Below are 13,399 nucleotides of genomic sequence, written 5' to 3' on the forward strand. Positions count from 1 at the left end.
TGTCTCGTACCGGCGTTGGTTACTGGCGGTGTGTGGAGCGGCCAGGCACCGAGAGAACGTAGCCCGCGTTGCGGTCCTGCCTTTAGCTCGTCACCGGCAGGAGTCTCGTGGAGGCGTGTGTCGGACGGTCCGTCACTGATAGGACGTTTCGGTCGGGTTCCATGCCCCGCCTTTCCGTCGTCAGCGGCAGTGGCCTCGTTTTCTCGTGGTGTGTCGAGCAATCTTGCACCGCTGGAACGTTTCGGTCTTTCGTCTGCCCCGTTACCGGCGGTGGCCTCGTTGTCTTGCGGTGTGTCGAGCAGTCTTGCACCGCTGGAACGTTCCGGTCTTTCGTCTACCCCGTTACCGGCGGTGGCCTCGTTGTCTTGCGGTGGGTCGAGCGATCTGGCACCGCTGGAACGCTTTGGTCTTTCGTCTTCCCCGTTACCGGCGGCGGCCTCGTTGTTTTGTGGTGTATGGGGCGCCTCGGTGCCGCTGGAACGTTTCGGTCTTTCGTCTGCCCCGTTACCGGCAGTGGCCTCGATGTCTTGCGGTGGGTCGAGCGCCTCGGCACCGCAGGAACGTTTCGGTCCGGGCGTAGGCCCTCCCTCCGTCCCGTCAACGGCGTGAGTTTCGGTCGCTGGCGGTGGGGCGACCGCTTCCGCACCGCTGAGACGTTTCGGTCCGGGCGTAGGCTCTGCCTCCCCCTCGTCAACGGCGGTGGTCTCTGGCGGTGTATCAAGCGATCCGACACCGTCGTGGAGTTTCGGTCCGGACGCAAGGCCTACGACTACACGGTAACCGGGGGTGGTCGGGGTCCCTGGCGGTGAGCCGTGCTTCTCTGTGCCGATGAAACATTCCGCGTGCGCCGCTCCTGGCGGATGCGTTGCTTCTATCCCGCCAGCGGTGTCGATCTCAGCGCCGCCCGGGGACTTCGAGACCGTCGGTTCTCTCTTGGCGACGCCGTCTTTACAGGTGATCGCCACTGCAGCCTTCGGCTTCTCACCGGTCGGATGTCTGGACTCGAATGACACGTAAGGCACAGGCATCCTTTTACAGGTGATAACCATTTGAGCCTGCGCCTTGTTGTCGGTCGGCTTCGTCTCGAAGGACGCAGGCACACGCATCATGTTACAGTTACCTTCCTCAATATCACCTGAAGGTTTTTCCAGCGGCTTTGCATCGGCAAAAATCACGCGCGCGTACGACTCGTCCTCAGCGGCCGCTTCTCCCTCTCCGTCTGCCTGGCTTGCACTTCCGTCTCGCGACAGGTGTTCACCGACGCCCCCGCAAACGCCCACGTCCTGGGAGAATCTCTGCCCGGTGTGGGGGCTGAGATGCGGGGGAGGCATGGTGGTACCTGCCTCAGCATCCTCCTCCTCTCTCTCCATCTCTTACTCCTGCCTGTGGCAAAATTTGGAAGGCGCTTCTAGAAAGGAGGACCTGTTGTTGCAAACTCGGGACGTGTTGTTGCAAACCCTGTGTAAGAATCATTCTGTAATTGTCGCCGTACTGTTGCAATTGTGAGAAACACGATTCAGTTTCTAGGCAATTTTCCTGTACACAATGTAACAAATTACAAATTACATCTACAGGACGTCATACAAAGCTCACGTGTGCAGACACGTGTTTTGAATGTTGCAAAGTCTTCGAGCTGTTGTTGCCAACTATGTGTCAGTACATATTATTGCTGTTCAGAGAAAGACAATGTAGTTTCTAAGTAATTTTCCTGTACATAATGATATTGTCTGGAGAAAATGATTGAAAGTTCAAGCGCACAGGTATGCCTTTTGAATATACACGAGAAATACTTTATTTACTGTAATAGAGTTTATGAAAAATGGCTGCATGTGTAATTTTCAATCAACAGATTTTGAATGCGAATTTTTGGAACTAGACGTATTCAAATTTGCCTTTTTATTATTTCCACACCCGTCAATATCAACCATTCACTTTCTGAACATAAAGCCTGGCGTGGAAAAGAATGTACTTTTTTGTTTACTTGCTGGATTTTTTTCTCTTTTTTCGCCCACGCGCATTAGTTTTTGGGTCTCAAGAGGATGCCATTCATAAAATCAACTAAAGGTTTCTGAAGGCATTTTTGAATGCCTGAATCATCATTATTTTTTATAAATGTATCAATATCATCAATAGATAAAAAATCTAACAGACATTAACTGCTAGTTATTGCTACCATGTTATCGTATTATAATTATTATCACCATAACCCTAATTTCAATAATGGTATCGTCCTGGATCACTTTCTGAGGCTCACCATCATCATCATCAAGATGGCAGAAGAGGTCAAGGAAAGTTCAGATGCTACAGGTGTCAATAAACCGGCTTTGCTGTGAAGTTTTGTCGTGAGTCCGCGTACAACATGCCTTTCAAGCCTCTCTCCAAGCACTGGCTAGAGGCTGCCACGGTGATCTTAGCGGCCGGCGCGAGAAACGGGCGTACGGGGACGGTCTCGGGTCTGCCGGCGGGCCCACACGGTACCGCACCCGCCGGGACAGGCTCTGGTCCGCCGGCGGGCCCCCACGGCACCGCCCCCGCCCAGTTCGACTACCGCGTACTGATGCTGCAGCGAAGCGGGAAGAGCGGCTTCATGCCCAACGCCAAGGTGTTCCCGGGAGGAGTCGTGGACGCCTCGGACTTCTCTGAGGAGTGGATGGACGTCTTCAAGGCGGCAGGACTGACAGACTTTAAGGAACTCACGCAGGTCGAAGTCCACGCGGACCGGTCTCCCATGTTTACAGCACACAGGGACTCGCCAGTGCCGAACGAGGTTTGCTCTGTTTTTCTGATGTCAACTGTTTGTTTGTTTGTTTGTTTGTTTAATTAATTAATTTTACTAGGGATGACATATCGCCTTATCTTGGCCCTTTTCAATTGGAGTAAGTGTAAAATCATGTTATGGAGACACAAACTTAGACTACACGACAGCAACCAAACGTGTTCAGGTATACGTGATCATCTTCCTTTTGCCTTCTTTTCCTCTGTGAGCCTGGCAGCTCGGACACAAACTATATTTTTGTTTGATATGTACAATATTCATTGTGTACTGTTCATATGTTCGAGTGTCTTGCCAAGTATTCTCTTTTCCATTGAGTACCAATGGCGGTGAGGATATACTAGTTAAACCGTTGTCACTTTGTCTATTCCATTTATTTATATCATTTGATGTTTCTTTGACTAAAAAAACTAGGTGGGGTACCGAATCTGCGCCATCCGTGAGACGTTTGAGGAGTCCGGGGTCCTGCTGGTGCGGCCGTGGGCCAGCGGGCCGACGGGGCGGGCCCTTCCTGCTCCCGAGCGGGCTCCGGCGGGGTTGCCTCTCCCGGCCGCCGAGCGGGCCCCGGCGGAGTGTCCCGTCTCGGCCGCCGAGCTGGCCCGCTGGAGGAAACGGGTGGACGGGGACGCGCGGGAGTTCATCAAGCTCTGCAAGGAACACAGGTAAAGGCTTAGGTCCCATTTCCGAAATAAGACAGTTGGCTACATCTTTAACTTACAGATGATTGCTCATAATTGTTTAGGTACAGGTACGGGTCGGGGCCTGTATCTAAGCCCATGTACCTGTTCGAGTGTAAGTACAAGTACCTTAAAATAAGCTCTATTACTAGTATTAGGTACATGTGCAGGTCAGGCCTGTACTAACCCCATGTCATCATGTACTAACCCCATGTATGAACCTGTACGTTGTAAACATGTACGTGTTCCTATACCAGTACCTGAAAATTCATTTAGGTACACAGCTCTGTTCAGGATACTCAAGCTTGTTACCTGTAGAAAATAACCACTGACCCCCATGTGTTACAGGTGCGTCCCGGACGTCTGGTCTCTGTACGAATGGTCCAACTGGCTCACGCCTGTAGTACCGGATCGGCCCAAAAGGCGGCGCTACGACACCGCGTTCTTCATCTGCTGCCTGGACCACATTCCACCTGCCGCTCGGGACGACAGGGAGATCGTCAGGGCACAGGTGAGCTGTCAGGTGTGGTTACCTGTAGAAGAGCACAGGGGGAGTTACCTGTGGAAGGAACAAGAGTGTAACTTAGTGAAAGGACTGTGGTAAAATTTCTTTGGGTACATGTTAAGCCTGGGCCCCCTGGTCATTGTGCCATTCAAAAAGAGCTAGGGACTATAAACACTGCACATAGCATCTGTGTTCTCTGTCATGACCAGTGGAAGAATAACTCTTCAGTGAGCTAGTCTTTCTTTATTGATAAAGATATAGGGAAACATAGTGGGCGTACGCTTTTGTCTAACCCTACGCCTATAAGTGAGTTTGTTTGTTTATTTGTTTGTTTTATATATTTTTGATTGTTTTGTTTATATATTTTTATTTATATTTTTGAGTGAGAAGCCATTGAGAAACGTGTGACTTAAGGCCTGACATTTGTGTTTCCTACTGCAGTGGCTGACACCTGCCGAAGTCCTGCACGACTTCCGACAAGAAAAACACATCGTGCCACCCCCGCAGGTGTATGAACTCTCCCGCCTGTGCCAGGTGCCGAGTCTGGCGGGCCTGCACCACTTCAGCAGGGAGAGGGGTGGGCAGGGTTGTGAGAGATGGCTGCCGATTGTCCTCCCTTGTGAAGACGGCCAAGTGACGGTGCTGCCGGGTACTTTCTTTTTGTTTGTTTTCAACAGATGGGGACGTAAAAGAACTAACTGGACTGACTGATGATGGTGAACTTCAGTAGGGGTGAATGAATGAATGAATGAATGAATGAATGAATGAATGAATGAATGAATGAATGAATGAATGAATGAATGAATGAATGAATGAATAGATGAAATATTTACCTGTGAAACAACACAGGAATGATATGATACTTCTCGCTCTAACAACGGACGATAAACCGGATAGTGAGTGCGTATGTGTGAGCTTCTCAGTGATACTGAAAATACTAAACTAATGTTGATCCAAATGAAACAAACATCTTATCATATTATACCATATTGTTTTTACAGGGGATGACTTGTACCCGACCCACCCGGAAGTATACCAGGGTTCCCCCCTCCCCTCCACCGTGGCCCAGCTGCGGCAGTCCGCCAAAAATATCCACCGGAGAGAGTCCCTCCAGCGGTCCGGCTTCCCCACCGCGAACTACCGCTGTAACATCCCGCCCAGGTTCGGGCACCTCCCGCTCAAACATGACGTCTTCGCGTTCGTCGAGTGGATCCAGAGTAAACTTTAGATACAGAGTCAGGGGAGGGACCACCATTACAACTTTCCTGTGCAATATGTGATGATAAGTCATGCAAAAACAATCACCCGAAAACACATTTACCTACAGGATATAGGAGTTTTCTTTTAAACAACCACTTATCACACATTAATTAGCTGACGTTTCGATGCCAGCATCGGCTACGTATATCTAGTCTCCAAGCAGACCCTACGGTGCCTTAGAAATAGTATCAAAAGCTGGCTCCGGTGCCCGGTTGACTCCCTTAGCCGGCTATCTCCCTTAGGCTGGCTATACTCCTTTGGCAGCTTTGATACTATCTCTAAGGCACCGTAGGGTCTGCTTGGAGACAAACGTATATCAGCGTGAGCAGAACTCCAGTTAGAAGATGTCTAACCGGCATCGGAACGTCAGCAGGTGAGATTAACTAGTTGTGTAAAAGAAAGCTCCCATTCATATGATCTACCAACCTGATGAAAATTATTTTCGGATATTTACTTACATTTCAAATCGGTCTGAAGCAAAAGTTTTGCCCCTGCACAATTATTTGCCCCGACACTTCCTGAGGTTTACGGGCATACTTGACCGATACGCCCGAATGTCCGAGAGACCCAAAACCCAATTTTTACAACCTATCGTCACTCCACGTAATCTCCAGGCAGATTTACCAGTGGCATAAGATCGTATCAAAGCTGGCTAAGGAGTACAGCTGGCCACGGGGAGTCATCAGCAACTTGGAGCCAAACACACTCCTTTGCCTTTGGCAGCTTGTGATACCATCATATACTACCGTAGGATCTGCTTGGAGAACTCTGCGCAGTCACTGTTGTACCCCAAGGAGCAAAATTCTAGCGGAGGATAGATTTGTCGCGACACCGGGGGAAGGTAACGAACACTTGGCACAGGGGAGGTGTGATTCAATCCCACATTAAACATTTCAGCTCGTTAGAGTTCGCGTTCCCCTTTCCTTGACAGTCGGGGTTTTATCCCTGATTATTTCTCTACCCACCCATTACCCTGGAAGTGAACCGGGCCTCAGACGGAGAGGGTTTCAACTGATACGACCTAATTAGTTTAAATCAGCCTAATTAGCGGGCTCATTAGCGATGATTTGCTGATAATTGATTACTTTGCCCGGTTGGTCTACACACGATATGTAATGCGGAGACTGTAGGTCAATGCTACAAGCCAATGATGAAATATTTCATGTTTTATATAAATTTAAAAGTAAAGAAACACGAATTGTATATACATCAATATACCTATATTTTTATTACACTTGACTGATGTCACAAATACACAATACTACTGTCAGCCAGTCTATAAAGCATTTAACACATAAAAATGCATACTATATAGTATATCAAAGAGATTCAATTAAAATACGTTTGAAGGAATCTGCGAGATTTACCCTCTCTTTCTAACATCACTATTCATGTATCATCGCGTACGCGTGTACGTATCTGGGGAAATAGTGGTTATTACATGTGTAAAAGTGCACTATCACTGCACTTGCGTCAAGCTTGGGTCACTGCGGGGTTCGTTCACTGCGTCACTATTGTTATTTTCTAAATTTCTTTTATAATTACGATATTGCGTAATACGTCAAAGTATGACGTAGAAGACGACAAAATACACAAAAGGTAAAGAAATTTAAAAGAAAGGGTAAGAGTATCTTTCGAACCCCGCGGTACCGCAAGAGTGACGCAATTGCAGTGAGCGTGCACCTTTAGATATGTATTCAGTGCTACAATTCTGGGAGTAAAACTTGCATATTTTGTAGAATTAACAAAACAAAAAAAATGTCGACCGAAATGATTTTCGCTAGTGCTACTTGGTATTTCCGAACGTTCCCGAATCGTCTCTCCGTGACGTCATGTCGTTATCCCGTCCCGGTGCGGCGTTACGTGAGGGATTCAGGTGGCTGCACAGGCACGCATCGCGGTGCTTCAGCTTAGCAAAGCACGGATACAGATACTTTAAATGTATTTATGTTCGCGGGGATTTAATTTCGCGTTAGCCGGAAAAGGGCAGTGATTTTAACTTCGCGGTAGCGTCATGCACTGTAGTCTCTTACTGTCATGGAAAAATGTTCGCGTGGTTTTAATAAGTTCCCGGTGAATCGGCCACCGCGAAAACCGCGAACATTAAACCACCGCGAACATTTCTGCATTTACAGTAGTCAACCCAACTTTTAGGAGTATGTAAAAAGCAACATTAAAACTTGAGACATTTTTCAGCATGTCGAAGATTTTTGTAAGTGTTTATAAGGTACCTTTGATAGAATGAATGATAAATACATACCACTATTTGTGTACAGGCGTGTACAGAGAGAGAGAGAGAGAGAGGAAGAGACACACACAAAGACGCACACACGCACACCGTGACACAACACACACACACACACACTCACACTCACACACACACACACACACACACACACACTCACACACACACTCACACACACACACACACGCACACACGCACACTGTCACACACACACACACTAATTATATAAGACATTCCGGCCCGGACACACTTCCCGCCTAATGAGATCGCCATGTTAACGCCATTTCTGGTGTCGTTAGAGCAGCATTAGTACATTTCCGCTCGCCCCCGCCTCTCTCCTTGCGTGGCCTGGCCCGTGTAGAGACTCTTTTCCGTAGCCTCCTTCAGCGGCACCTCTGGGGGCCTTGGTTTTAACTTGGGGGTGGGGGGGGGGGGGGGGGGTTGGGGGACCCGGGATACCCTGGGAAAAGAAAATATGCCGGGAAAGGAATACTAGTATATACCGGGAAGCTTGTACGGGCCTCCAGCAGTATATTCCTTTCCCGGCATATTTTCCTTTCCCGGCATATTTTCCTCTTCTGCCGTATTCCTGGTTAAAAATCGCTAGAAAATCGTCCCCAAAGACGCCTGTGACGGAGGCTAGCGCGTCCCGACCTTTCGGAGCCCGTATAGAGCCGCTTATCGGCGCTTTTCCGGAGCCTGGGCCGCTAATCACGTTAGCGGAGCCGGGCAGCGCGCTGAGCCGGCGACGCGCCCGACTTTCCGGTCCTGTCGCCGACTTGTCGCCGCTCGCTTCGCCTGACACGAATTACGGCTGGAGGGGCCAAAGCAATACAGTAGCCTGGTTCGTGCTGCTTCGGTCGGGCAAGATGTGAAGTAAAACTTTCCGGTCGTGTTGCCTACTAGACTTGTCGCCGCCCGCTTCGCCATGTCACGAATTACGGCTGGAGGGGCCAAACAGGAGCAATTGCCTGGTTTGTGGTTCTTCTTTCTTCTCAGAATCGGTCGGGCTGTAGATGAGGACTAAAAAAAATTCCCGGTCCTGTTGCCGACCTGTCGCCGCTCGCTTCACCTGACACGAATTACGCACGGCGGGGCCACACCGGTATAATAGCTAGGTTTGCGGTCTGTCGAGATGAAAATAAAACTTAAACAAATGCCCTGACACAAATTACGCCTGGTGCGCCACACCGGTGCAATATATATTGGTTTGTGTTCAGAATCGGTCGGGCTATAGATGAGGAATAAAACTTCCCGGTCGTGTTGCCGACTAGACTTGTCGCCGCTCGCCTCGCCTGACACCGGCTCCCTATAAATTACGCCTGGTCCTGAATGTAAAAAATAACTTGTTGTTTTTGTAACCATCAACATGTGTCATAATTATTCAATGACAATTGTGGCAATCATGTCGTGTATTGTGGTTATACATAATAACCTGTATATGTACATGACAGAAATGCTTATACGAAGATTCTTTTTCCATATGCAATACCTATTGTAGCTAAGAAATGTACTCTTACTTATACGACACTAGTACAAGCCCTGTACAGTAGCTTAGATACTATGTTTTTGACAAATGTACTATTTGTTTTTTTACAAATAAAGCCTTAAAAAATAATGAAAAAAATAAATAAATAAGAAAAAAATTACGCCTGGTGCGCCACAGCAGTTCAATAGCTTGGTTCGTGGTGCTTCGTTCTCTTGGATCGGTCTGGCAAGATGAGAAGTAAAATTTTCTAGCCGTGTAGTCGACTTGTCGCCGCTCGATTTTACCCCGACACTAAATATATAATCCTCCTGCAAATTACGTCGCCTCGCCGGGTGAGGCCATATCAATAAAATCTTTTGATTTGCGGTTCTTCATTTTCTTGAATCGGTCGGGCGAGATGACAAATAAAATTTTTTTCAGTTGTGTACTCCAACTTGTCGCTGATCATTTTTAATACTCCTGAAAATAACGCCGCGTTTGTAGACTTTCAATGACTGAACTTGAAGGAGTTGTAGATCGATCTGGCGGATGTTCTACGAAGGTTCAAGTTGAACTCGTCGGAAGACGTTTTGCCTCTAAATCACGCCGCGTGTATCGGTACGGCCATGTTAATGTAATGTCTTGGTTCACGATTATTGAATGAGCGGATGAGTGAGAGAAGAAGAAATAAAAGAGGCATGCGGTGATAGTTTCACGCTTTGCGGTCCTCTATAAGATGTTAAATCCGCGCGTTACCTGGTCAGGCCACAATTTACTCGATTCCGGAAATGTTTCCGTGGAATCCAATAATGCAGATGGCGAAATAAAATAAAAAGCAGGCATCCTCCGATCGACCTAAATTGTATCACAGTCCGGAGCTGCCGAGTCATTTTAACTTGTCATGTTAAATTTGGAACCTGTTGAACTGAAGACCTGTAACAATAGGAGTGGGAAAAGACAGGCTTTGATCAACTATGTCGATATCAAAATATGAGCATTTCGCATCAATACGTGCTTAACATAGTAATCTCCGACCAGATGAACCGGCGGCATGGCAGTATCCAACAGGCAAGAACAGCCTGGATGCCAGACTGTTTCCAGGGAACACACAGACCAGCTCCTAGCTAGACCCTGAACTTGTGCAGACCCTGGAAACAGTCTGGCATCCAGGCTACAAAACAGCATGCCGGTGACAAATCGAATTCTGCTTTGGCTCGGTCGACTCTGTCGTGTCATCGTTAAATCTTGCTAGATCGACAATAAAAATATCTAATTTTTTTCCAAATTGAAATGGACATAGACCAGGCCCTTCCTTAGTCTTAGTAGCCTGATTAAATCTCGCTATAGCAGCCCGCCCAACATCCTGCCGGCCTCTGCGGTAATAAGGGGCCAGTTATACAGCCCTGGACAGTAGAGTTCACATTGTCGACGATCTTTGGGCGTACTTCGCGATCGCTGGAAGGTCGGCCGATATCAAGATCGACAGAAGCTCGCGCGTATTTTTCGCCTGAAAACCATCCCTGTAACATTGAGCGAGGCTCGGGCGATCGCCATAGAATAGATTTTATGATCAAGCATCGGGCGACTCCTAAAAATCGCGCGCTGCTCGAGAAAACACCGGACGTACTACTGCCGAAAATATAATTTACATCTCGCAGACTCGTCGTCCGATTTTCGCGCGATGTGAAGGGAATAAATTACACAGACCATTACCTTAGTAAGGCCTAATGCGGCTGTTGCCGCTCGGCGATGCGGTGACGCCGATGGGATGTGACAGCCGGGCTCGGCGGCGCAAGGCGCGATCGGCTCCGTCGCCGGTTCTTCCGTCCCCCCGCGGTCCCGCTGCCCTGTCTGCCCCTCAAGGTCGCCTGCAGAATGATGGATCTCCGCTGTGCGGCTTTAGAGCTTTTACTCGGCGGGCGCCAAAAACTCGCCAGCTTTTAGAGTTTAGAGCCGGTCGCGCTTGTTTTCCGCCGTAGACACAGATCGGATAACTTCTCTAACCGGCAAATAGATTTACCCCATTCGGCCAATTTCTACTTGTTTCTTTTTTAAATCTTTTGCAGAGATCTACACAAAGGAAAGTACATGTACTCATGGTGAAACGTTTTCTCTCACCAAACTACGGGATAAAATCTTTTTCTCTACCTGGCAATTAATTTGCCTCATTTGGCCAATTTCTACTAGTTTCTTCTTTTCCAGCGACGTACGTATACAGTAGGTAGTCTACTACAAGTACGTGTGCTGAAACTTTTTCTCTTGCTGAAATACAGGATGGAATCCTATTCCTTTACAAGGCTATGCTATCTCCCTGTAGCCTCTACCAGGCTCCGTGGATCGGTAGAATCATTATCCTCACCACGTGGTGAGGAAACGTACTCTTCTGGCCAGCTAACTCCCCTAGCGTGCTATAGACTCTATTTGTCCAATTTCTACAATTAGACCACCGATCCACGAAGCCTGGTAGAGGCCACTCTCCCTGTATCATAACACTGTATGTGTTGTACGCAGGTATACTGTATCGTCTATCTCTGGCGTACTTTATGGCAACAGGAAGAGCAGCTCTTGCACCTGTTCCGGAATGTTGGAGAAGTTTTGCCCATCATCGTTAATTGTTTCAAGTAAATTTTCACTACTTCCCTCGTTACCAGCTCTCTCTCTCCGCTGACATTGAGACAAGTTTCACACCAAACAGTAGACGTTGCCGTTGGGGTAAATGATAATTTGCCAGAGGTGCTAAATCGATAAATAAATAGACTTACAAAGATTTGCAAACAAAGATACGCAACTTAACTCTGGAACCGGTTCAATACACTAACTTCACTGACTAATAATTCTACCTGATTTTGGCTTTGCCAATTTTTCTAATTGAGTTTATTGAGTTTTTGTCGCACGGTCCCTGGCAAATTATTTTATAAATTTTAAGTATAACAACAGCCAGCGTAGTCAGTCTGGTAAAAAATAAATAGAGGACGTACGTGTCGTCTCTACCAGACTGATTGTTATAGGATAATTTGCCAGGGAAGTTTTGTTACTAGAGAGTCAGAGGGGGAATATAAACCTTTAATAGGATGGATAGACTCCCATGGCCAATTTCCCGATTTTTTGCCGGATCCCCGTATTCTCCAAGCAGAGGTTTGGTCGCGGAGATAGTAGCGGTCGGGATCAAGTTTTACCAGCTCGCTCCTCTCACCTCTGCCTCAAAACGGAACGGATCGATCAAACCTTTTTAAATCTAATTACTTTGACACATCCAGGCCGTTTAGTGACTAGGTGCTGACGTAAGCGTGCGACGGTAGTTTGGTGTTTTATACGATCCCCGTACCCCTGTAGGACGGCCTGTTTAAGGCTAGAGAGGAAAGTTCCCGTTCCGTAGTCTCCAAGCAGACCCTACGGTGCCTTAGAAATAGTATCAAAGCTGGCAAAGGAGTAAAGCCGGCCAAAGGGAGATAGCCGGCTAAGGCCTAGGGAGTCAAACTGGTGCCTTGCCAGCTTTGATACTATTTGTAAGGCACCGTAGGGTCTGCTTGGAGACTACCCGTTCCGTGCGTGCGGCTTATCTGACAGCGCAGAAATCACACGGCTATTTCCCTCTCCCTCCCCGCTCCCCTGCGCAGATAACCACATCTCGTGGCGCTTATTTGCCCAGCGTGCCGACCCGCACGGCTCCTCGCTATCGGCAAACTCGCCTCCTCTCGCCGGCCGGCGCTATTGTTTGTCTTGCGCCTTATCTGCGGCCGACAATGGTAAGTGAACAAATAAATCAAGCACGCTCCCGTCACGGCGGGCCGCCGCTCAATGCCGCGAGTCGTGCCGACACGGCTGTTGGGGTTAGCGCGCGCGCCCCCCCCGGGTCAGCGGCACGTTCGCGCCAGAATAGCTCATTGTCGCGCCGCCGCCGATTCGGCACGTCCGCTGTCATCGGCGGGAAGCTCCCGAGCACGCAATCCCGACTTCTCACTCCCGGGGGAGACGGAGGGTCGCTACCTGACACCGGACACGGAGGGACTGGAGGAATGCACAGGAACGCGCGAGCCTACCCCTACATGGCGCAGTCGTACCCCCTCTCCCTTTAAAGCCGTTCTCTTCCCCCCCTCGACATTTGTGTCGCTCTCCATCTTCTACCGTCGCCCTCATCGGTTTCAGCCCACCGTACTTTTTAATAGGTTCCCCCCTCCCATTGCAAATTCAAGGACGGATCTTGCTGCACTGACACCTCATTACCGGAGCTTTGTATAGAGACCCCCCCCCCCCCCCTCCCATGAAGCGGCCTGCCATGCCTAGACCCTCCCCTTTGCAGTATCAGGAGAGGTACATGCTGTGCTGCCCCCCCCCCCTAATCTTACCGGACCATGTCATGTATATAAAGACCCCCCCAAAGGACCCCCTCCGCGCCGTATCACGGGGGAAACCCGCTGTAAAGCCCCCCCCCCTGTAACCGGACTGTATCAGCTGGGTTTCCCAGCTACCC

The 13,399-nt window shown here is 48.8% G+C and overlaps 2 protein-coding genes across 2 annotated transcripts in view; one reads left to right on the forward strand and one right to left on the reverse strand.

Moving 5' to 3' along the window:
• LOC118427898 (mucin-19-like) overlaps positions 1–1,370 on the reverse strand; it is a 10,933-nt gene extending 9,563 nt beyond the window's left edge. The window contains exon 1 of the mRNA XM_035837860.1: positions 73–1,370. Coding sequence (XP_035693753.1) covers positions 73–1,370 — 1,298 coding nt within the window. The remainder of the gene's footprint in view (positions 1–72) is intronic.
• Positions 1,371–2,288: 918 nt separating this feature from the next.
• On the forward strand, positions 2,289–5,307 carry LOC118427899 (nucleoside diphosphate-linked moiety X motif 19-like). The gene is made up of 5 exons (XM_035837861.1): positions 2,289–2,767; positions 3,188–3,435; positions 3,799–3,961; positions 4,397–4,604; positions 4,957–5,307. Exons 1-5 carry the CDS (start codon positions 2,360–2,362, stop codon positions 5,181–5,183), a joined length of 1,254 nt encoding a protein of 417 aa, XP_035693754.1. The 5' UTR covers positions 2,289–2,359; the 3' UTR covers positions 5,184–5,307.
• The last annotated feature ends 8,092 nt before the right edge of the window (positions 5,308–13,399 follow it).

This window comes from Branchiostoma floridae, chromosome 12 (genome assembly GCF_000003815.2).
Source record: "Branchiostoma floridae strain S238N-H82 chromosome 12, Bfl_VNyyK, whole genome shotgun sequence".
Taxonomy (NCBI): Eukaryota; Metazoa; Chordata; class Leptocardii; order Amphioxiformes; family Branchiostomatidae; genus Branchiostoma; species Branchiostoma floridae.